This window comes from Copidosoma floridanum, unplaced genomic scaffold (assembly GCF_036245765.1).
Source record: "Copidosoma floridanum isolate Cflo_tuat_1 unplaced genomic scaffold, Cflo_Japanese_pri ptg000006l, whole genome shotgun sequence".
Classification (NCBI taxonomy): domain Eukaryota; kingdom Metazoa; phylum Arthropoda; class Insecta; order Hymenoptera; family Encyrtidae; genus Copidosoma; species Copidosoma floridanum.
In genome coordinates, this window is record NW_028321883.1 from 19,071,581 (window position 1) to 19,097,231 (window position 25,651).

Genomic DNA, 25,651 nt, shown 5'->3' on the forward strand with positions numbered 1-25,651 from the left:
AAAGCATCGATGAAAGGGAGGAGCGGGGGAGTAGCGGAGTGGAAAAGCTGACTCGGGTCGACGCGAAAATTCGGTCGAATGCCGAGGCACCCGCAGAAGTGGCACGGCACCCATACCGGGAATTTGATTGCGCAACGCTCGTCCGACCCCTCCCTAGTCCATACCGCAGTTTTACCGATACCGTATATACAGTGGGGTTTGAAAACGTTTAGGATCTCTGGACCCCCCCATGTTTGTACACATTTTTTTTTCGCGGCAAGTACAAATTCTGAAAACAAAGACGCACCAAAAAAAGCTCGCGGGGAGCTTTAAAAGGTCGAGGCTCTCTTCTATCGTTAAACCATGAAAAAACTAGGAGAAGCGAGTCAAAGCTCCTTCAGCCAATCTGTCTAGCCTCTTGCTGGAGCTTTGCACACGAGGTACGCTTGTACGGGAAAATAATAAAAAGCGCCTACAGGTATTTACCCCTTTAAACACGCCCGAGGCGGATCGATCGGGCTGCGGTGACGTGTACACATATATGTGTGTATAACGCACCAGTGCCAGAGTTCCCGAAGCTGGGAAGTATGCCTGTTTACGTGTACTGTACGTAGCATTTTTTACGGGTTTTTCGACTTTTACATTGTTCCCCAAATAGGCTGCCAGTAAGCTCGTGGTTGATCACTCGATTCGTTGGTGCAGCTATTATGTGGCATGACTCGAATCATTCTTACATGTGTATGTATACATAGAGTCGACTCGCAAGCTCTCGGGAGAGTTATTTATTAATTCATGGCAAGGGAAGTTGTATAACGTGACGTTACATAGCAGAGATGCTCGAGGGAGTCTTGCCACATTAATGTTTCAGTCCCTCTATCTGTGTATATAGTGTGTTATCTATATTGGGCCGATGGCTACTGTAAATTAGGTCGTGTATTCATATGGTCGTTGATACACGTTGTTTGACGCTAATGATTATTATTACATCCGACAAACAGAAACCAAGTGATAATTAGGTACCACGTTTTCTCGATCCAAACCACTGCAGGTCAAATCAGTATATGGTGACTCGATGACAGATCATCAGCCAACAACAGATGATACTTGTACTGTATATACAAGGTGCAAGTCGAAAAATCATCGGCTCAACCACCCTATGTACTTATACACCCCCTCGTTGTGCGCGCATATAAATGTAAACTTCTACGAAGCAATACACCACGACTGTTCGAAAAAAAAGCTCAACCACTCCATCGTCTATAGCACCGACCTCACCCACCCCCCAACCCCCTCGCCCTCGTGTACACGAAACGAAAGCTACTGAATAATTCCCCATCTCGATGGCGCACATGCACACACAACATATATTATATCCACGCTACCCCGTAATGTAATTGCGCTCCCCGGGCGTCGTAACACAACCGATCGATTTCTCATATCTACCCTGCCCGCGCCCCGTGCACGATCGTACATACATGTAGCTTCCACCATCGTTTCAGAGGAGACACGCGCTCGCGATCAAAGCCGCGGAAAATCCGCGCGTGTGACGTCAAAGGGCCCCTCAGATGCAGGGAGATATTAAATATAGCAACGAGCCGACCCAATTTTTCGATCCCTCCTACCCCCATAGCTGATGTAAGACACAGGCTCGTCGCCATAAATTAGTATCCTCCCCTTTCAGCTAACCATTGCTACTTATCGTGCTCGCGGCGATTCTTGAAAACTTCCGTGTGTCATGCGCGTCGCTCCCATCCACCCGCACTACATAGGTATGTATGACATATACATGTACCGCAATCGCATGACGGTATATACACATACTCCCGCGCGTTTATTTTTGTTTTTCCATGTACACACCGCCACTGTCGCGGGTTGTACGTATTACACAACACACGCGTTGGCTGCACGACGTGTCGTCTGTCGCGTGTATTATTCAAGCGTACAGGGGGTTGTTAGGGTTGTTGCCTTTGCACCGCATGTGCACCAACTGTTGGTATAGCTCTACATCGGTGTAAATTTTATTGGTAAAGTGACTTTCTCCACCCTTTATTTTTTTTTAAATTCTCGTGTCCTTTGTCACTGGGTGATGAAGAAGACGTTTTCGGGTCGAGCGGTGAAGTTACGATAGATCACTCAATCGTTCCACCCACGTGCAGCGGAGGCGCGTGCAAAGGCTCTCGGGACTATTTGCATAGCAATCCGCGGCATTCGCTCTCGGATCGTTTATTCGCACCGAGAGTAAGCCGTGGAAATTAACGACGGGCTGCTCGGCGTGTGCGAAAGAGTCACACGGTGTTGATTATCGTGTTACGTATACGCACGCCTCTTTTTTTTCTTTTTTTTCCTCTGTCTTCACGAGATACAATACGTTGCGTAAAGTTCTCGGAGGGAATTAAACGCACGGCGCGCAAGAGCGAATTGTTTTTTCTTCGTTAAAATACCGAGTGCTGATCGTTATTTTATATAACGGTGACTCGAGGCGACGAGAATTTAATGAAAATAAGCTTTCCAACGCTAATATGGGTGCTCCCTCCCTTTTGCTTTGCAAGAAATAAGCTCGACACGGGGAGCTCGATACGAGCTTTCCATTCCATTTGGAATTCAGCATCGGTGACTGCGAGATGTACCGATCTGTTGTATAATACTTGGCTCGATTAGCGCGCAGCCTCTCCTTGACACGTTTACAGGCCTTTTTTTTTTTTTAATTTTCGGATCCCAGAACGATGCGCTCATCGGTTATTCCGTGAATTCCACTCGAGCCGAGACTCGCGCCAATTGAGATTAATCACACGAGATATTGATCACCGACGCCGAGCTCTTCCTCTGGCTCTTGCGACATCACCGAAGCGACAGCTTCCGGTGACAATGTTTAGAGAGCACGAAATAACTACCAATGAAGTCCGATTGATGAAAAACCATGAAGGCTTGCATTGGAACGCCTTTGAAATTCAACTTTGCTCCTCTCGACTGTATATTTAATGCAAAGGAAATTGTGTACGGAGATCAGCATATGAGAAGTTGGACCGAAGTTCAGTACGTACATAACGTGTACTTCGAGAAAGATAACTCCAGTACAAGGAAGCACAAAGTTTCCCTTTGGACGTCCTCCCTCTCTATCCCTCTCGTTCAGTCGGATGTACTCTGGGTTACCACTGTATATGCTATGTTTAATCATATAATATACATCTCTTAGTGAGCGGGAAAACGCAGGTGACGTATGTCGAGGGCACACCCATGTATGGGGCGTACAGATACAGGTTTACGGAGCGCTATTTTTCCAACGAGGCATCGCACGAGTGGGAGGGGAGGGAGTGAAAAATACGCATTGTAATTACAAGCTGAATGGACGCCAAGTTTCGCAAAAGCGATTACATTACGCGGTACGCGTGTCCGTACGATTCAAGAGGTGTGTGTGTGTGGGTATACCATATAGCTGTACACAGGCGCGCTTGCGTGCGAACGGAATCGAGTTTTCTGTCTTGAAACGCCATTGCAGGTGCATTTTTCAAAACTGCGGAGCTGTCGTCGGTAAAACTTATGTTTTCCTGTCTACAATGCACACAGTGTGCGACTTGCCCACCAACAGGGGATAATAATAGATTTCATCTCTCGAATACGGGATTTCGAGAAAATTACCTTTTCGGCGAACAAACGTAGAGGTGCGGATGTATCGGAGATCGCGGAATTCAATTATATTGGAAGAAAAAAAAAAAAAAAAAACAATTGGAACGGGATTCAATTTGAGCCCTTGTTTCGTTGTTTTTACGCGAAACAATAATACTCGGGTAAATTCGTATGCAACTTTGACGAAATTCAAGGAAGGAGCAATGATGAGAGGGAAGCTTGATGGATCGATGGATCGATGCGATCCTCGAACATTTCGTTTACAGTCGCGTTCTATACACGCTGCATGCGCGTTTCCCCGAACGCAACTACATCTGTTACCTGTTGTACAACAGTTCTACTTTTCAGAGTCGATAGACATTTTTGTATACGAGAGCTCTCGAAAATGAGATGTCGTTGGGAAGACGAGTTGGATGGTGTACGTAATATGCATACAGGGAGCATAGCTGAGGGTGCAATATGCAAGTTGGCTGTGCGGCGCAGTGTCTATAGTGGATTTTGCGGGCGCAGCAGTATATTACAGATGCCATCGTGATATCGGTGCCCCATTTTTGCGTGCTTGCGTCGTCGCTTCTTCACTCCTCTCTTTGGTTTACAGGCGCTTGGTCTCGGCAATATTTGAAAAGTGAAATTTACAACCTTACCCTCGAGTGGTGATTGTGCCCTGATCGAATGCGTTTGGTTTCCGATGTGAAAACAATGAGCTTATGGTGTAGGACAACCCGAAAAATACAACAAACCAGCTTTCCGGGGCATATAGGAAGGGGGGAGGGGAAAGGGTGCACCAAGAAATTTCCAATTCGGCCGCTGGTGGCTTGATAAATTCATTCGCGGCTCATTTCAAAGTCTAATTCGCGCACACGCGCGTATATCGGGGCATCGAAAAATGGCGCGCGCCTCCGGGCTTTTTATATACTCGGTTGGCCGCGGCGTCGTTTTTTTCCTCGCGCCCTCCGTTGAAGCCCAACGTTCCGTGATTGCGAATACAATGGAACAATGACCACGTGCACGTACGTACACATATATTTACGGACAGGAATCGCACGCACCGAGAGACGCATTTTATATTTTTCAGCAAAACAAAGCCGGCGTGCAGAAAAACGCCTCCTCTCACTTTCTTCCGGCCTTCGATGCTCCTCTCCTTTTTTTGCCGTTTGTTTTCAGATGCGCATGTATATGTGCGAGCGGGTGTTTACCAAATGCGTATATATTATACCTTGATCTTTCACAATGCCCCGAGAGTATTATTGTTTAGCGCCCCGCCCTTCCTTTCCCCCCCCCCCTTTTTTTTCGTTAAACGATCGTTTTGCCGAGAGAGAGAGAGCAAAGGGAGCTGATTAACGGGCAATAAATCCGCTCAATTACCCGATTAGTCACCGGCCGAGCGCGCGACTTTTTGCGATTTCGATCTAACGTGTATTATAACAACGTAAACTTGTTTCGCGTATCCCTGCGTTTGTGTGGGTATGTGTATGAATGCGCGGGACCGCACGTCGCGCGCCTCGTTTGATATCACAAATGCGCGATGTCGACATTTGTTGCTCGCGAGAGACAGACGAATTAATTAATAGCTCGACTCGAAGAATTTTGTATTCCCGTGTGCATGTGTATAATATGCTCGCAAGGGCTTTCATGGTGGACTTTTTCGTAATCGATAATATACGCGTGTCTTTTGCGGTTTTTATTTTTTTTTTTCAATTCATACGGTTCCGTAGGAGCAATTGATATTACACGAGAATTCTCTTGATACATCGCATAGGAGAGTCGTAGTGGCTCGATATGTAATTACCGTGTGTACATATATTATGGGCGACGGCTGTGTTTAGTGGAAAGAGGAAAAAAAAATGAGACGTATTATTACAGGCCTCTCCCTTTACTTGTACCAATATATAATATACTCTCGGAGAAATAGGAAAGTGCAATACCGTCATTGTTCGCGATGGCATTGACAAGAAGAAAAATCGATCGGAAAAAACAGGGAATTCCAGTGTATATATGTGAGTACAAGCCACCGGCGACGGAGATCAGCGAAGCGAAAAGATAATAAATCAGTCTGATGTGTACGGATGCGAGCGCAGAGAGACGGTATTTCCGATAACAGAGCCGAGTTGTGTTACGCAACAGTAGTCACTCGCGGTGATAATATCGTAACCAATGATTCGGTGATATTGGAAATTTGCTTCCGTACGGAGCATCTATACGCGGTGCGATGGGCGGGCAATTTTCGCGACGAGGAAGCTGCTTTGTACAAAACTGCCAAGAGCAGAGAGGAATTTACTCGGCCTATCTCTCGTCTTTGGGCGTCGCGAGTTTCTTGTGTCCCTCGATTTTTCGAGCAATCCCGATGATGCCGTGGACACGCTCTTCCAAAACTGGCGACAGTTTGACCAACTCGATTTTCCTGGATCACACGATTGGTCCTTACAAGCGGGACTAATTTTTTTCCGGGTTTATTTTCGGAAAAATTAATTTATACCTTTTTTGTAATTTTATGAACTATGTAATGATAAAAAAATGGAATGAACAAATCCTCGTAGGAAAATTCTATTTGAAAACCAAGAAAAGATCGAGAAACTCTGGCGTTGCGTATAGTTATTTGTGGATTGTCAGTTATGGACTTTTACTTGAACAGTTTTGCACTCAATTTTCCATCCCCTCTGGCAAAAAGCACCTCCCGGAAAGTTGGTACAACTTCCTTTTATCGGCTATATACTGCGCAGCTCGAGTATACGTATACATGGCAATGCACACGCGCCTGTCACCCGCCAACGCAACGCGTACACCTGCGTTTTACCGCGCAATTTGCGCGAGTCAATTTGCCCGCCGCAGCAACAAACGAGACAACGGAAGCTGAGCCTTCGCCCAACGTCTAACAGCATTAAAAAGCCGACGTCGTCGAAACAGGCGCTCAACAGAACCACCCCCTCGACGCATTAGCATACGCATTTCGGAAGCTTCGTCCCCTCGGCAGTATACAAGTACACTGTCCACCGGAAAGTCGTAACGTGATTTTCTCGCGTCTCATGAATAATAAAAAGGACAGCCTTCCCCATCTCTGTTGCTCGTCAAAGTGAAATTTAACCATTCCCGAGGAATTTTTCGATTTTGCCCGAGCGCGCGCCAAAGTTTCCCGAGTACCTGTACCTGCAGAGCTCCGGAATCAAAAGCGAGTTTGACGAGCAAGAGTGGGATCATTAAAGCGACGTTACGTGCGCACGTGACCTGCCGTGTACTTGCGCACAGGACGAGGAGGAAGAAAAGAGGAAAAAAAAAAAAAAAAAAAACAAAGGAAGAGAGCGACCCTCCAGGACGTTCGGGAGATAATCTCGAAATGATCCGCGCGCCCGGAGTAATTTCCGAGTGAGCTCGATTGTACGTGTACCTTGACTTTATGTTTGTTTCTCTGCTGCGGGTCTACGAGTACCCCCGTGTGTTTATCAAACAAAAAATAAAAAAATAAACAACACGTAAAATCTTTGAAAGTATGTACAACGTACGAGACATTCCCACGTAAAGTGTGTGCCTTATACACACGAAATCTCAGGCGCGCCGTCGATGGAAAGGATAACCACAGACGTAATAGGTGCATTAACGCCCCGGCCGCAGCGGGTCGCTGTCTAACGAGCGGCTACAATTACCCGCCGAGTGCGTTAACGTTCCGCCGCGACAGTTCGTATCACTCACGCGAGTCCGGGGTATTGGTGTACTTACAGATCGGTCTGATGGCATGTTTATGGAGCCTTTGCACTCCAGCCGGGTATATACGATTGTTGCAGGGCGCGTCAAGTGTCCGGTTTGTCTGTTGTTGTTGCAACGAAAAAAAAAAAAAAAAAAAAAAAAAAAAAAGAAAAGCTTCGATGGATTGTTAAAACGAGGTCTTTTATGTAAGACATATTGGTTTTTCCATACGGTGGGTTTTACGTTGTTATTATAACGTTTTAAACAAGATTAGTATAGTTGAAAATAAGCTTCCGTATATCTTAATGTACGGTTTTTCAAAAAAAGAAAGGACAATCGATTGCCACGGGGAGTTTCCCGTCTGTACACGCAAAATTACTTATTGACAAGGTCACTGCGTTTTTGGGTTATTTTAATGGAGGCACAGACGTGTACTCCAAGGTAATTCCGGGTTTTCAATAGACATTTAACAAATACGGTTTCAAGTGTACGTCACTTGAGGTCGAATAAAAATGATTTCTACTTTTAGGTTTTGTAATTGGCATGGAAATATGTTTTTCTTTTGTGTAATCAATTTCGAAAGGGATCAATACAAAATTAGTTAATTATCAACAACCAAGTGAAGGTTTATTGTAGGGAGTTCCAAAATATGAATAATTGATAGGCAGCGTTAGGCGTGCGTCCATCATAAAAAACTTGAACACAGTTGTGTACACAAGCTATGCCATTGGCTGTTTATGTGAGAATACATGAACGTGGGTATGAGTGTTCCCTTTGATCATTTTTGGTATAAAAGCCAAAAATTGCTTCAATTCGTCAAAAAGTATCGTACATCGAGTTAAGACTGTACCAAGAGACACGGTAAGACATTCCAAAGTTTAAGTATCGAGTTTCATCCTTATAGACATCGAGTTCGTACAATTTTCTCAACTTTTACGTCATTCCATACGTAGGATTGTCAATCTTTTTCAAGATGCGTGCAACCGTCTTGGCGTTTGTGGGGCTCGTGGCTCTTGCCATGGCTTCCGCTGACAATACTGCTGGCAGTGAGTACTCGCAATTAACCCTTTGTAGAAATAACATTTGCATTTAATTGTTGTTTTCAAAACGTATGACACAAGTTCCAAGTAACACTGTGATATTAATGATCTCCAGAAAAAGTTGTGTGTTACTTCGCCAACTGGGCCGTTTACCGCCAAGGTAAAGCTCGATTTGGCATAAACGACGTCGACCCCAAGCTCTGCACCCACTTGATCTACTCATTCGTGGGTCTCAACACCGATGCCACGATTAAGGACCTCGAACCCGGAAGTGCGAAGAGCTACCAAGAATTCAACAAACTTCGTTTGGACAATCCACATCTTAAGACGATGGTAGCCATGGGTGGTTGGGTGGAGGGTAGCGTGAAATACTCCAACGTGATGAAAGACCCCAGCTTGCGTTCCAAACTAGTCAAAAACATCGTCGACTTTGTTGTAAAACACGAGTTCAATGGGTTCGACCTAGACTGGGAATACCCAGCTGAACGAGGTGGAGCTTCCGTGGACAAGGAGAACTTTGTTCTGTTTTTGAAGGAGCTGAACGAAGCCTTCAAACCCAAGGATCTGATCCTTAGTATAGCTGTAGGAGTAGCCCCAGGAAAGACCAGGACTTCTTACAACGTTGCTGAGATTTCCAAGTACGTTGACTTCATCAACATGATGGAGTACGACTTGCATGGCCACTGGGACCAAAAGACCGGCCACAATTCCCCACTGTACTCTTCGGACGATCTCAATGTCGTAAGTATAGCTACAATCAAACGATCATATGGTATGGGGTTTTGGTAATATTCTCCAAATCTTCATTTCAAAGGATAAGACGATCCAGCTTTGGATCGAGAAAGGCGCCCCAGCCGAAAAAATCATCATGGGAATACCTTTTTACGCGCGAGGTTTTACTCTGTCCAATCCATCCAACCACGCAGTGGGTGCTCCCAGCAGCCGTGCCTTACAACCAGGAACCTTTACTAAACAAGAAGGTTTCCTAGCTTATTACGAGGTCTGCGGAAGTTCTGATCGCTGGACCTGCGAATTCGACGAGGAGCAGCGCGTACCTTACGCTTATAAAGGCAACGAGTGGATCAGTTTCGATAACGAACAGTACGTCTTGTGCATTGAAGAACATTCGCTTATTTGCTGATGTCTATTTATCGGAAAATGAGTGACTGAATTTTGAATTGTTTTATCTTAGGTCCATCGAAGAAAAGGCGGATTACGTGAAGAAGAACGACCTCGGAGGTATGATGATCTGGAGCATAGATATGGACGACTTCAATGGCGTCTGCGGTGAAAAGTGGCCGCTGCTCAATGCCGTTAACGATGCCCTTAACAGTACAGGCAATTCGTTTGCTCGGCCTTCGAAAAGTACTGAAATCCCAAAAAACAAGTCAACCACTCCAAAGTCCCATGAAGTTGAAGTTCCTCCTCCTGAAGAAGACGCTTTACCCTCAGAGGAATCTGTCGTGTGTAACGAAGCTTCTGATATGATACGCGATCCTAAAGAATGCAATATCTTCTACTTGTGCCAACCTCTTGCATCTGGAGATTTCATGCCAGTCAGAATGACTTGCCCCGATACTCTCGTATTTAACCCAAGTAACCGCTACTGCGATTACAAGCACAATGTACAATGCTAATATGTATATTATTATTACAATTTGATGTTTTAAAATAAAAAAGATTCAAGTGATTAACGGATTAAAAATTTTTACATCGATACCCCAACTCCAAGGAAGGGTTGAAGTTGTACTTCAAACATCGTATAAAACATTTGTTCAGGAATTAGAATTCAAGTGTGCACAGCATGCAAAGCACAACAACTCGTACTTTGTAAATCAAAGAGAAACCGACCTTGTCTTGTAACGTTCTTTTTTTCACCAAAGGGGATGGTAGAGTGGACCAATAGGCACGCCCTCGCGAATTAGTCGAAGCAAAGTGTCTGGGTGGTCCCCTCCTCAAAAATAAAGGAACGAGGAGGGAGTAAGACACTCAAGGCGCCCCGCAAAACATCTGCTTCGCGGACGAGCGAGTCATCCTTTCCATATAGTTGCGGAACAAATTGTACCGCGGACCAGAGTGCACGTATGCATGTGGATTATTTATAGAGGCCAGCGATGCCTGCGAATGGTACATAGGATGTATATACATACGTGCCCTCCCGCTCTCCCTTTCCGTGTCTCTTGAGACGCTGCACTCGAGAGCAGCTTGTAACGAGTGTTTTCGCTGTTCCGCCGCGTTTGATTTAAGAGCTTGATTCCGTTTCGTTTGTTTGTACTTACGAGCGCGGCACAGGCGTGTTTGTGTATAAAAAGTCACTATGTTGTTGTCGAGTGGAGAACCAAACTTACCTGCAACAAAAAAAAAGGGAGAAACAAATCTTTAGCGCGAGCGTTGTTTAATTGTACACGAATAGACGACGTACATGATAGAGGGTTCGCAAATTGTGTATACCCCATGCAACGTGTACACTCGTTCCGTACATTCATTCCTCTTTCACTCCCCATCGCATCCGATTCCTCTCTGCGGGTAGGTATCTCTTTTTTCTCGCATCGTGTCCTCTCTCGCTGAGCCGGCAGCTCCGGTGATTAATTAACGAGTTAATTATCGGGCATCACGCCTCGGGAGGGGAGGGGGTCCACGTGTAGCTCCGAGGAGAGCCACCGCAGCGCTGCGCCCGCTAATCGGATAATAAATATTAAGATTTCAATCGGTGAAACAGCGGCGGCAGGATGATAAAAAAAACAAAAAGAGAAAGGGTAAGCAACAACGCGCTTAATTAAAAATCCTTCCTGGAAATCCTTCCAATCTATGCACGCGAGCACGAAAACGGTTGCAACTTCGGGACGGGTGTATTTTAATTTTCAAAGAGGAGATTGTTTTTGCGTGGACGAGTCTGATTCGGAGGAGGACGAAGAAGAGCGTCGTGAAATTTTTCGATCTCGTAATTTTACGAGCTTACTCGCGAGGGATAATTGTTTGCCGGATACTCGTTATTATGTATGCAAATCGGGGTGAGGGGGGGGGGAAAGAGACGTGGGGGTCAGAGATTGCGCGATGAAAATGAACGGCCCTTCGCCTCGCGTAATGCCTTTAATTTCGTATGGAAATTAATTATTCGCCCTCGTACGCGATACAACGATGTAATGTATAATCGTGCCTTTTTTCTCACCCTCCCACCCCCTGCCCTTTTGGCAATTATTAAGTGTTATTAGACACGAAGTGTGCAGCACGACTAAGACGCTCGTACAATGTATGTGTAAGCTCACGCACGAGCTCGCATGATTACCAGCCGTAGCTTTTTTCAGTGGTAAACGCGAGTGGTTTACGCCCGACCGAAAAAGCAGTCTGGGAAGCTTTGGAAGCACAGTGTCCGGATTTCGTTCTCCGAGGGGGGCTTTTGGCACGCACGAGTGTATACCTATGCGTGTCGGGTTTATTTGTATCAGCATTCGAACGAAGGGTGCGTAGGAAAATTGGAAATGATAATTGATGGGGGAAACTCGGAGGTGCGCGTTTGACGGGGCGAACAATGATGAAGCAGTGCTCAATATGTTTACGGAGGGGGTGAGTAGGTCAAGTGAAAGCGTGCATTGCTTTCCTTGATTTTTCGATAAAATTGAACCTCCGGTAAATAATGGTTCTAGAGATAAGTGCCAGTTATAAAGACAATCTCGGTTGGCATGTGAATGAATAAGTTCACTCTAAATTACTCTAGATGAAGTATAAGGATGACGGTAAATCAAAACATTAAAGATGTCAAAAAAAGATGTAACTTTTTCAAGTGAGCGCATACATGTTTATCTGCAGTTTTTTCCAGTAAAAAGCACAATTTTAGAGATATCTGTTCATATTATGTTAGTCAAGGGAAAAAGAATCTCGAATCTGGAGTTGTTGCTGCTTGCAAATTAATTCCAAAATTTTACTTTATGGACACGTAGGCAGAGGGCAAACGACAAGAAAAACAACTCGGAGGGGAGAGTAAGTGTTTCGATCAAACGTGTCCGGCTCTGTTTTTTCCTTAACGACGCTCCCGGGGGAATTTATTCCGAGTTTGTTTCGCGAAAGCCATGGCCGCGGTCGTAAAACAAGCGGGACTCAATTATACGCGCCTTTGATACGCTCGTAAAGAGACTCTTTAAAGCTCCTCCCCCGCGTTTATTGGCGCCTCTGTTGTTCGCTAACGAATCGCGTGGGTGCACGCGCGTGTTATGGCTTGTCACGCGGGTCGATTGCGTTATTAGTGCCGCGTGTATATATACGCGACAGAGAGACATTTTGCAGTCGGAGTTTTATTTTTTTTTTTTTCCTTTTTTACAGCCATGGTGTATAAATACTCGCGTTCCCGTTCGTTATACGTAATGCACCGATAAGAACTTGCGGCTCAGGGCAATTCGCACACGCCTTCGTTGTCGCAATGTTGTATATATGGAAACTCGCTGAGACGCCGAGTAGTAAAAAAAAAAAAAGCCAATCCCATTCAGCCTCGCGAAATCACGTACACGTAGGTATATGTATGTACCTATAAGAAAACGAGCGTGAAGCCCCGGACATTCTAGTCCATCAATCGCGCTCGGAAAAGCTCCTCCGCACGACGGCATCTGAAATTCGCATCCCACGATTGGTCCGACACGTCCCTGCCTATAACTCGAATTCGATTTCCCTTTTACGCTCTTGGTGCCGGTATGTGTGTAGGGGCACGTGTTCGTCCACTCTCCATCGGAGTTGCTAGACTGGATGTGTATACAGGCAGGCCGATGGAGAGCCGCGGAAGCGGAACCAGGTCAACCAGCCAATAATCCCACTGGTACTACTACGGAGGTGCAGCGCAACTCCCTTTCTCGTCGGGCTGCAGAGCTTCTGAATTGGCCTCGCGCCTTCCTTACCACCCCCTCCTTGTTCCACCTCGTGCTGGTACTACGTTGTATATTGGCCGAGAGGGGATTTTTTTTTTTTTCATTTTCCGCAGACACGGAAGAAAGAGAGAGCTCTCGTAGACTTTACTTTTGTAATTTTGAAAATTGAATCTACTGCGAGAGGGGTGTGCACTGGCCGACCAGAGTTATTTGCCTTTTGACGTCGATAAAAGCCAAACGCGAGGGATGCGGGATTACTTTGCAAAGGGGCTTGGAGGGGGGAAAAAAGGACAGACGGCATTTCATGCCGGGGTAAATTTGTTTTCAGCTGAAAGTGGGCCAAAGAGAGGTTTTACCGCGTGGGAGGAAAATCCGCGTTAATGGGTTAATTGTGTACGAGATTCGTGCATATTTACGAGAACGAGTGTGTGGATATATGATGGAGATTGTTTTTTTTTCCGCTTTGGCCATCCCTCGCAAGCTGAGTGCAGTTTCTTTTCCGGCAATGCAGCGAGTCTTCCCGAGGGAAACGGAATTTCCCTTCGATTTTCCTTTCCCTTCCTTTCGAGCGAGTGTGTCTCGGGGAGTCTTCAAATGCCCGCAAATCTTGCGAGGTAGCTCCGAGTTCTACGGAAAGTGGAGTAGCGGGGGAGTGTATATTCTTTTCCCTCGAGAGTATATAGGTATGCACGGGAAAGGAGTGGCTCAGGCTTTTGTTTCCGATGACGTTTTTATCGGTGTAGCCCCTATTTTTCAAGCACAATACGTATTTTTTTTTTTTTTTTTTTTTTTTTTTTTTTTGTAAATAACGTCTCAGACTCCATTCACTGCTGTTTCGGTTTTTCCGTTTGATTTCAGCTTTTTTGTTTTTTACCCTCTATACACCTTGGAATTGTGAAATATCGTGTTGCGGATGTGACGGGGGAAGGAAAGGGGAGAAAAATTCTTTCCCTTCACTTGCAACTCGTGAATATGTTTCACGTAACGAGAGGATTAAAATGGACTTTTATTTTTTTATAACCAAACTGACTGTACGTATACCGGAAAATGTAATATTTTCCAGGAGAAGAGGCTCGTTACGCGGAAAAAAAAACACCGTCCCTCGAGCCAACCAATCATAAAATCCAAGGATTCCAGCGGAAGAAAAAATGAATCCCCCGAGACCCAGTACACACACGTACATATATATATAGCCCAAGGTGAATACATCGGTATAAGTATACTACAAACACACATGCGATGGGGATTAATTTCCGTCTCTCTCTGCACGTGTATTTTAATACACAGGAGCAGCTAAAGCTTCGCGTGCACAGTCACGCAATATTAGCGTCCGATCGAGGGCGCGAGCCCGTGTATATAAAACGGGTTATACGCCGCTGTACGACTGCCGGGAGCAACAGCTACGTAACATTATGTGGTGTAGCGCTTAATTTGACGCTCATTCGATTAATCCAGCCCGGCACACTCGTCGCTCGGCTCGAATAACAATGCCTCCGAGCGGCTTATGATGTATATATGTGCCGGCCCGCGCAAAGAGATCTATCGTAAGATATTACACTTCTTCCCGAACCTTTGACGACGGGTATTGTATACCAAACACCGATTGTACTCGTGTGTAGGGATCAATCAGCATTTTTCCAAGGATTTCAAGCTTCTCGTTTGAATTTTTGTTTGCTCCACCCATCGGGAGGGAGGGAAAAAAAACATTGGCTTTTCGCGGGGGCTCTCTCGAGACGTTCTGTAATTAAAGCAGCCTTTCGTGGATATAATTTCGGGCTAAGCCGCGCGGGCCTGGGATACATCTCTCGGGGGATTATCGCGGATGATCGAGCCTCGCGTCCACGGGAAGAAAGAGCGTCGGAGAAGCTGATCAAAAAAAAAAAAAGAGGAGTAGAGACACACGTGCGATCGATACGGGGCTTCGTACCCACGATGGAGGTGCCATCCCGATTTGACGCGAAACTGACGTCTGTCTCTCGGCCGTCTTATACTACGGACCCTCTGTTCTCGGTTTGAGACCCGCACAGCACACGTCTCGAGGATTTTGTAGAGACTATTTCTTTTTTCCCTCGCACCCTCTTCTGGCTTTTTACCGACACGCCTCGTATCCATCGGGTTGGAGAAAAAAAAAAAAAGAAACGACTCTAATTTACTCGCACCTCCAAACGATCGAACTTTTAGATTTTCTTATTAAATCAGACGAAAGTGTGGTGAAAATGGAGACACCGATTGGAGATTCATTCAGCAGAGAGGGCACTCGTCGCCATTGTAAGCCGTTCCGAGAAAAACTTGGGTGCCCCGGTGTAATCTATTTCACATTCCCCTCTGACTCCTATATACGATCCCTTTACATTTAATTAAAGCTCACTCTTCGCTACGACGCGCACACATGCCAGAAGTAAAAAAAACGGGGGGGGGGGGCGCAAGAAAGAAGGAGAGACAATGACCGCGGCAACAGGAGGCGACGTCGCTCCCGCCCCACCGGCTCTTAATCGATCGCCGATCGATCGATATATCCCTCCCCCCCTTCCTTCGTTGTCTTTTTCGATTTTGCATGCGCTCGTAATTAAGCGATATCCGTTCTCGCGCGGCAGGTATATATACGCTTGACAGAGGAGCCAAGGAAAAAGCGTTTGTCAGGCCGCTGCTTGGCTTTGGAAAAAAATATACACTCCCGTCTCCCCGCCGACTCACGTCCGTCCGATAGAGCGCGCTTCTTGTGTGTGTTGTTTCTTTTTTTTTTTTTTTTTTTTTTTTTGGCTCTTTGTTGCCTTATAGCTGCTAGAGGCTTGAGTTTTTCTCAGTCGACAGCGTACGTGGGCAATTTCTTTTTTTTCTTTTTTTTTTATTAGGCGCGCCACGGGGAAGACGGAAGCGCAATCGGTAGAAATTGGCCTCCCGACCGGGTTTTATTTATCGCTCCCCTACTACACTGGATACAGGATTCACAGCGGTACGCATGACAGTAAATTTCCTCGATTGGGCAATAAATGACCGGCTGTCCCTCCTAAGGTTTTTTTTTTTTTAATTAACGCGCGCGATCTCGTCCCCCGCAAGGATCACGCCTTCACTCTCGTGGAGGAAGCAATCGTGGCGTCTTATCTCGCCCCGTGTTCCGGAAAACTCACACGTCCGTTTTTGTTGTACGCAGCGGGAAGGGGGACGAATAGTTTGGGTTTTCGCGGGAAAAGTGCTACGCCCCGCACAGAGAGACTCCAACTCTCGCTTGATCCTATCGCCCCTGTACGACCGTGGAAGGGGAGTTTAGTATATATAGGGGCCATATTATATGGTGGAGGGAGGGAGCGGGGGCAAGGCCGGGCGCGTGTGTGGGATAGTCTCGAGGAAGCGGGAGATACGTCGGGACTGATAGTCGTCGTAACGCCGAGGCGAGGAAGAGGAGCAGGCGATACTCCTCACGCGATCCGATCGCAATCGGGCGTATGTACGTACGGTGCAAGGGTGTGCGCGGATATATATACTCGGTAGATGCAATGGAAGGAGGGGACGGGATGGGCCAACCAATGGGGAGGCGAGCCTTGACGGAATTTAAATTCGGAGGCGGGAAGATGCTTTGCTCCGATGGGCTACTCGCGTCGAGCTGTCTGGGCCTTTTTCATGCGATAGGTATATGGAGGAGGGTGTTGGGATCGGACGAGTCGAGTGTACGGTTGGAGTATGGCGAGTTTGATTGATTCGTGCCAAGTTAAAGGTGATGGCGATGGTAAAGTTTTCCGATCTGCAATAGCCAATCAAGGAAAAATACATTTGGATAAAAAAAAAGGCGTCGGGTCATCGCGAGTAATTGCACAGCTACGAGTCTGTTATCGCGACCAGAGATAAGTTCGACGGACCTCCGTCCGCGCGACAGGCAGCTTGAAAAATCGAATTTTCTCAACAATGCAAGGCAAGTAGATTGACTCGGGAGGGGCGAAACTGGAGCAGTGCAGGGAGATAAGAAAAACGTCCCAGTTGTGTCCACGGAGTCTATCTTCTTCGCCTTGGAAATAGATAGGATCTGCCAGTCTCGGCGTTTTGTACTCCACCTCCTTTTCACTCCACGTCCCTGTGAAAATGGAATAACCCCCCTCCCCTCCCTTTTGCACTTTGATGGTCCCCAAATTGGCCGTCGTTCAAGGAGCCTGGCCTCGAAAGACGGGACCATCGAGAACAGGGTGCGGCCACCTTTTTGTTACCGCAAAAGAGGAGCCGAATCGAGGACTCGCGGTAATGAGGAGGATTCACTTTGCCAAATGAAAGTATACAGTCTTCCAAAATCGACCCCCTCTTTGCCCCTCCCCCCAAGTTCGCGCCAAGGAGGTACTTACCTTCGTTGGCGTACTTGTGTCGTTAAAATTATTTCCGTGCGCGAGAAGAGCAAAAACTCATCGTCTGCCAGCATGGAGTGCAGGGGGGAAAAAAAAAAACAGGAGAGCTCGCAGGATACGAGGCGTTTATTTCGTTCGTGAAAATTCCCGAGTCGCGGCTCCTCGGTTTTTTTTTACGAGGCCTTAATGACCCGGGGATGAGGAGAGCTCCGTAACCTCTTAAGCAAACCATAAAATTCCGCAATCCGCTGGCAAAACGAGCATCATCCTATGCTCTTCCTTTGCCTCTCGACTTGGCACAGCGAGTTGAAATAAAAAAAAAAAAAAAAAAAAAAAAAAAGAAGAGCAGAGCAAAGAAGCAGGCGCGATAAATGTACCGAAAGAGAAAAGAGGAGGAGAGAGAAACACGCCCGGGAGGCAGCGGAGCGTGAAGGATCTCTGGCTCCTCGGGGTGATAAAAAAAGGAGAGCGAGAGACGCTGGATGGAAATATGAAGACAAGGAGCTGTCGCGCGGGGGGGGGGGGGGAGAAAAAATAAACGAGGAGGACATCAGGTATGTATACTTGGAAGGCCGCTCGGCTTCGCTGATTTTTATTGACGCGTGATGCCGGCCGGTTTTTGGGTGCACGACGCGACCGGCCGCAAAACCTACAAGACAAGCAAGAGCTGGGGGAAAAAAAAGGGATCGTGTTCGCTTCGACGTAGCGGTGTATATGTATAGGGAACGGTAGCTTATCGACGAGAAAAAACCAAGCGAAGGAAAATTCCCTCGTTGGAATGGCACTTGTGTAAAATACATGCATACATACCCTTTCCGAGTGTTTTATCGTAGCTTGTGGTTGTTTTGCTTCGCGAAAGCAGGCCGAGTTCGCAAAAGTTCATTATATATATTTCATCTCGAAGCTCCACCTGCTTGTGCGTGTGTCGCGCCACTTTGACGCTTATAAAATGCGACAACGCGCGCCGTATAAGGGCAGATCGTATAAATGTACTCGCTCATAACTGGGTCGCGTCACGCGTGCTTTGCATAATACGCGGTGACACTGCGCGCACATGGAGACACGCTTTCTCTGCTCGTGAAATTTAATTAAGCGTCGTCTCTTTTTTAAAAATTTTTTTTTTTTATTGTACACTCTTGCATTGAGAAAAATAGACCTTGGGATGAATAAAAAAGTAAAAAAAAAAAAAGACTCACCGTTATTTTGAGATCCCTCGGATCGCAGGTGTCGTATCTCCGGCTGAAGCGCAACACCGTGTGGGTCTTGTTCTCGTAACCGGACTGTAGGTGGTAATCCTGGCTCGAGTCCATTTGCGGGTCTCGGTTGGCGCCTTTCACGTGCCGGTCCTGCAACACATACAGTTATCGTTTAGCCGAGCTGTCCTTGCACTACTTGTTACTTTTTGGGGGTGACATCAAGGCCAATACCCACACAACCATACACTACAAACGACGCATCCATCAAAATGAACGAGACGTCAAATTAAAGTCCTCGTATCGCGTCGATTTTGGTCTCGCGATTACAAGACCAAGTGCTACACGAGGTTTACTGGGAGGAAAAATTATTTCAACTCCACCCAAATCCGATTACACCCTTGGCTACGATTTTCCTAGCGAATCGAAAGTATATCTCAGCCATTACTCAGCCGGGTGATTACCCTCCAACGCCATTTTGACGAAACTCAATGCCCGTCCTTAATCACGCCACATTTTTCAATTAGCCCCCCTTCCTCGCTCCCACGCCGTATTTTCTCCCAAAACCTCCCTGCTATAGTGTAATCAAGAAAAACATCCAACACCACCTCTTCTTGGCATCCCTCCATAGTGTCGTAGATTATACAAATGCCGCTGCGGTTTTACTTTTCCCAGGTTACACACATACTCCCACGATCACCAACTACAAGTGTATGTATCGATTCTCGCTCGCGTCTCCGACTCTATGGCTTCTCATCCGCATGTATGCGTGTGCATACAACACACGGGGATTAATCAAAGTGGCGAGAGTGCACGGGGCACATCGAAGAAGAGATAAATGGAAAAAAGGGGTGTATACGCGTGTACGTAATGTACACACACGTAAGGGCGAGAGAAGTATCGAGTGTCCCGCTCCGTGTACAACCTCGGGACCATAAATCCCGCGTTTTAATTGCGATTTGAAACTGTGGCCCCCCTCTCTCTCTTGGATTTAATTTAGTTTTCAATGGCCTTCTTTCGCTCGCCCGGAAAAAAAAAAACAAGTTACTCCGCAGTTTCTCTCCCCGTATCCCATTGCACTCGAGTCGATTGTTGCGGGCCCTGCGTTGATGTACGCGCGTCGTAAATCGCGCACAAGGTAAAAAAGGGATACACCACGCGCAGGTGTGAAACATACCTCGGATTCTTCGACGGGATTTAATCACTTTTCCCGAGAATGACGCATCGACCACTTTGCACGAACCACCCAGGGGCTTGAATTTCGAGGGAGGGGCGAGGATGTATATATGTTGCAGCTGTCGGCCTCGCAATGTCAAACCTCGATACGGTGCAAAGGGAAAAAAAAAAAACATTTCAATTAAAAATAACAGTAGGAACAACTCGACGCTCCACCCCTATACCTACGACGAGCTGTACTGCTGCGAAAACGCGTTGAACGCACTTGTCGCGCGCATCCCCGTTGAAAGATTTAAATTTCCTGCTCTCGGCCGTATTGGGGGGCGCATTAATGAAGCGGTAACATATTAAGCCGAGCCCCTTGTACGCGTATAAGCTCCGGTGAAGGAGCAGACAATGCTACATCAATAACGCCGGCTCTTGTACACATACACGCGTGGCCGCTCTCTCTCTCTCTCTCTCTCTCTGATCAAGAAAAAAAGGGGATAGCCGCGTAATTAAAGTGATTTAAGCGCAAAATACGCGAAGCTCCTCCTCGCTGCTACGGTTCCCCTGCGACGCACTACCGCAGATCTCTTTTCATAATTTAATCGCCGCCTTCTCCTGCACTCGCGTTCATCACGTGCGTGCGTATAATCGCTCTGTAGTGGTATAACAAGTGAGTAGGGAGGGGGGGAGAAAAGAAGGAAGAGGAGGAGGAGGAGGAGAAAGGGTAAGGTTTTCGGGAGCGGCCAATAAACAGGCCAATCAACGCCAGCACGTCCTCTTCCTGCTTCTGCTTGTGTACTACCATCCTCATTTTTTTTTTTTTTTTTTTTTTTTGGCACGTAGGTATATATAAGACGCGTAAAGGGTGTATCGAAGCGAGCTCCGAGTCAGCTGTATGCGCCATTGTTGTTCTTCCCCCGTCTTTGGCTTTTGTTGCTCTCTTGGGTTACGTGTGACGGAACGAGGGCCTACACCGAAGACCACCCCGCGAGAGTTCCCCGAGAGGAGGTGTATGTACCAAAAGAAGAAGAAAAAAAAACAGCTCTTCTTCAAGCGTAACGGTCTCTCTCTTTTTGTTGCGTCTTAGTCGTAGTTGGGACAGGAATGTTGAACAAGGCACTGGCGTACAAACGAGGGAAGCAAAGTGTGGCCTCTAATAACGAGGTTTTTCCTTTTGATAACGAGACGGTGATTGTTGCCATTAGGAGGCACAAGTGGCGTGAAGGTTTTTATTGAAAAGCGTATGGTCAGTGTGTGTGTGTGTGTATAACTGGGACGGAAGTAGAGAGGGCTCGGGGCACGGGTGTTTGAGGAAAAATGCAAAATTTCTAATAGCCATACGCCAAGGGTGGCACGCAACCAGTCAAGGAAGGGACGTTGATCCGCGAGGTGTACAGAGGAGGAGGGGAGGAGGAAAGAAAAAAGTCACGGAGCTGTGTGTGTGTGTGTATAAAAAAGGGAGGGGCCGAATAAAAGGGTTTGCTTTGCGGAAAGTGGAGGGAGAGTTGTAATTCGCGATCACACCTGCGACCGATAGCGTCGCTTTTTCGATCTGTCGTTTCTATTTTTTTTTTCTTTGCTTATTCGAGCGAGGGAGAAAAAGGAGGGCAGGTAAGGCACGGTGGAGAATGAACTTTTGCACCAGTGAGTGGCGATTATTAAAAACTACGGCTCCCCTATTTCAGCTATTTTCTTTTCTTTTTTCTTTTTTTTTTTTCAACCATGCCGTTTTCTTGATTTGTAAGCTGTTCGTTGACACGAGTGTACACTATTATAAAATTTAAGTAAATATATTTGACTTTGGGAGCCTGTATATATAGAGAACGAAGGTAACAAATACACCTTGTTCCTCTTACGGCCGATCAACGCGATGCTTTTTGACACGAAAGTTAAGATCCTCTCACCACAGCCCCTCCGTAATGCAACACCGAGTCGATATTTTTTTCTTCATTTTTTGTAACTCGATCCGAGGACAAGTTTACTTTATTTCATTTTTCTTCCCACGTTGTAACACACACACGTAAGCGAAAGGTCGATGTGGTACAATTATCGCAGAGTGGCACCGTTTGATCTCGCGTCCCAGACGCCTTTTATTAAAATTTAATCTCAAGTAGGCGCAGGGGAGGGAGCGTGTATTATACCCTACACGCACGCGCATCGCAAGGGGGTGTCGGCGAATCACGCACATTTCATATTTAGCGTGCCACGGTATTTTTTTTTTTTTTCCTCCTTCTCCTGCACTCGATTCCAACCCCGACATGCGAGCCACTGCAGTTGCACATTAGGGCCGCAGTGCTCTTTGTTTCGGTTCAGCTCGCCACAGAAACGCTCTTGGCTTCGTACTGCGCTACAATAGCGCACGTATCAACGAAGCCTTAATTATCGTTTTATCCCCCGTCCCCACACCGGAGGGTTGATTGTCATCTGCGACGTAAACTTGCGTCGAGAGGAGGGCTGCACCAAAAATTTGTATTTTAAAGAGCAGAGAGGACAGAATGCGAGCTTTCAAAGAATACGTTTCCTCTCCTCTCTCGTGCATGCATCTAATTTACCCGAGTTCGGGGGCGCTATTCTTTCGGGACTAATCTCCGGCACGCTCTTCCCAGCAGCTCGTAATTTTTCGGGTCGACACAGCGTGGATGGAGAAAGAAAAAAAAAAAAAAAAAAAAAAAAACAAAAGAGAGAAAACAGAATATATAAAAGAACGAAAGGGGGGACAACGAGACAGAGGGAAAATGAGGGATTTGAATAATAACGCGGGGATGCAGCACTCGTTGATAGTCGGGACGACTATGGCACGCGTGTAATTAAAGCAAAATGCTAATCGCTCCATCGCCGAGCTATTTGAGGGAATTTTTTTTTTCCTTTTTTCGTGTGACGTTGAAAAAGCTGGAGGCGAAAAAGAGATGAGCTCCGCATCGAAAAAGGGCGAGGAAACGGGCAAAAGAGAGAGTTGGAGGCTTTAGAAATTAGAGACGGATAGAAAAAAAGCCTTGGGTGTGTATCCAAGCTCGTCTTTTGACCGAGAAGCTCGGGGTAAAGAGCACCGCCCTCTTAAATATGTATGTATGTATAAGCGCTCGGCTATTTGCTCGTAATAACGCTATAGGCATGGGAGCTTTGACCCATGCGATATTGGTCGTACATACAGCAGGAATGTTAAAAAAACAAACGTTGGGCGTAGCCACTTGATTTTTGCAATTTTTTCCCGATGAAAACTCGTATCCTTGGTTAACAAAGAGTTTTGTAATAGCGCAGAGAGAGGGAGAGAGAGGCGCTGTAAATTAAACCAAACGAGGAGGGTAAAAAAATACACGCGAAACGCGCACAAAAGTCACTGATCACGCGAACGCGAGAAAAAAAACAAGGGACGTATATATATATATATATACAACACGGAAGTCTCCCTCCTCCTCCCCCCCCCATTGGCGTATATAATATACATGTACGCGGGTCCTCGTGTAACGGCGAGCGACATCGAGCGCTCGCTTTTTATCAAGACGACCATTAGAGTCGGCCGTAAATCAGCCGTTCTCGCTGCTTAACCACCCGAGGAAGGAAAACACGCGGCCGACAAAAGAGAGCATCGGCGCTGTCCCCCGCTCTCGGGAAAATTATCTCGTGTGCACATGCCCGCTCCTCGGAGCGTATACACGAGCACACGGGGCGAGAGGGGGCGGGAGAAGGTGATAAATAATTTAGGCGCGAGTGTAGCGTGGATTCTTCAATTTCCGGGCCGCGTCTCCCCCAGAAGTGGCGAGCTTACTTTTCCCCCTTTATCCTTTTCTTTTTCATATACACTTTTCCCCGTGAATTTCTACCAGCCGGCAGCCAGCACGTACCACTGACTGCGTATATATCGTGTATGTACGGGCAGAGTGTAGTCTCGCGCGGAAGTAACTGCTAGCGTACGTGACGCGACTCGTCGGATCGCTAAATTTCGACCAAAGATCGTAGACCCCCCCCCCCTTCCTCGTTTTTTTCTTTTATCATATTTCTCGATATGTTTTTTTTTTTTTATTCTCTTATCACCAGATACGTAGGGGTTTTTACAGTAAGCTCAGTGGTTTCCTCCATCCCCAAAGCGTAAACTTTGGCTGTACTTATTTTTTCGGAAGGAAAAAGTGGTCATTGTCTTTGACCCATCGGCAAATATATATCCAAAAACAAAAAAAGGACCCTCGAAAACTCCATTCGAAACAATTTAGCCGAGTGGTGCCAAAAAAAGTAAGCTCGAGTTTTCCGCGGAAAAACACCGGAGGGGAAGAAAAAGGCAAACGAATCAGCGCGATTCCGGGTGCAATCCAGTCTTTCCCTCGCGGCTCGTTTTTGCGGGCTCTTGAATCCATTTCCACCCCTATCGTTAACGAGCAGACGCCGGTGCGGTGGAAAAGAAAAAAAAAAAAAAAAAACACAGGGACGCCATCCACGGCGTGTGTGTGTGTGGTAGTACCGGGGAAGGGGGGTAAGGATCCATTTATACGTAATTACGAAGCAGTCGCGAAACGAAACCCAGTGCGCGCGTGTTAATACAAAGATGGGAAGGGGGGAAAAAAAAAACATAAAATAACGGGACGTTAATGCGCGTGCGATACAAAGTTTTCGCGGTGCGCGCTCGCGTGTGCGAAATTGACGAGCCACCCGTGTGCGGTAAACTTTTCTACGGCTGCACGTAAATGCCACGAGTGTCTTTAGCAACGGTAAAAATATAATATATATAAAATGCACAGCGCCGTGAGAGGCAAACAAGGCACGCATGTGCCAGAGATGACTGTATTACACGCGCTGCACGAGAATCATTCGCTTTTCCATACCCTACACGGCTTAGGGGTATGTATACCTACTCGCGAAGAGAGCAAACGCGTGTTTGCGCAGTTATGTACGTGTACTATCGTATGGCACGTCAGTAAACCCGTCGATGGTAATCGAGTGTGTATATACATATAGGCAAAGATTCACCAGCCAAAATCCCCGGTCCTCGCACACGTGCTATCCTTGAAAGCTAAATTTGGGTGTGGATGTGGGCACAGCAGAGTCCAGCACAAGCTCAGAAGCAGTAGCAGCCACCTCGAAGCAATTACGCCAATTACGTCAAATGCCCGCGATTGAGGAACGCCCGACACGCGCGCACACCGACTCCAAATGTCACCCGATAGATCGATAGATGGGTAGAGAAGGCGAGATAACAGAGGCGCCAGTGGTGCATACAGGTGGGTATGGGGCGACTAGCTTAATTGGCTTTTAGACACGCCCGGGAACGTAGATATATACACATATATGTACGCACCGGAAGTGCAGGGACAAAAGCAAAAGCTCGTCCCGCTAGTGCAGCTATATTTTTGAGCGTAAAAGTGTCGCTGGTGTATGGGTGAATGCGCAGATACGTATAGGTGAGCGAACTCCCCGATCTCGCTAATTGTCCGCGAGAGCTATGATTATTGGGAAAATGTGTCAGCGCGTCGGTTTATTGACGAATGAAAATGTTGCCTTTCATTTCCTTTTTTTTCTCTTTTTTGTCTTTTATCGGCTCGAATAGGAAGAAAAAACCAGTTGGCAGGTGTAACGTGTTATTGGGATTTTCCGCAATACGCGTGCATCTCTCTCTCTCTCAAGTGATGGCTCGTAAAAACGTGCACTTTGTACACCGTAAAACAAATCGAGGGTACATAATCATACATGTTGTACCCGCGAAATGTGATGCACATTGGCAGGGACGATCGGAATCAATGTGCATCTTATCGAGAAGACACTTTTTTTTCTAAAATCTTTAGCAATATTCATTTATTGAATGT

General features: G+C 46.5%; 2 protein-coding genes across 4 annotated transcripts in view; one reads left to right on the forward strand and one right to left on the reverse strand.

The window, feature by feature from the left end:
* The window catches only part of olf413 (DBH like monooxygenase olf413), a 119,506-nt gene that overhangs the window by 24,672 nt on the left and 69,183 nt on the right, over positions 1 to 25,651 (reverse strand). For all 3 annotated transcript variants that reach the window (XM_089598259.1, XM_014353112.3, XM_089598260.1), the window contains exon 3: positions 18,699 to 18,848. In XM_089598259.1, coding sequence (XP_089454385.1) covers positions 18,699 to 18,848 — 150 coding nt within the window. The remainder of the gene's footprint in view (positions 1 to 18,698; positions 18,849 to 25,651) is intronic.
* Positions 8,255 to 10,184, forward strand: LOC149375577 (chitinase-3-like protein 1). The gene is made up of 5 exons (XM_089598480.1): positions 8,255 to 8,327; positions 8,437 to 9,062; positions 9,136 to 9,422; positions 9,514 to 9,946; positions 10,101 to 10,184. The coding sequence occupies exons 1-5, from the start codon at positions 8,255 to 8,257 to the stop codon at positions 10,182 to 10,184; spliced, it is 1,503 nt and encodes a 500-aa protein (XP_089454606.1).

Coding starts and splice junctions, on each gene's coding strand:
- LOC149375577 (XM_089598480.1), top strand. CDS start 8,255: ATGCGTGCAACCGTCTTGGCGTTTGTGGGGCTCGTGGCTCTTGCCATG. Junction 9,063..9,135: donor CTTCGGACGATCTCAATGTC/GTAAGTATAGCT, acceptor TTCATTTCAAAG/GATAAGACGATCCAGCTTTG. Junction 9,423..9,513: donor ATCAGTTTCGATAACGAACA/GTACGTCTTGTG, acceptor GTTTTATCTTAG/GTCCATCGAAGAAAAGGCGG.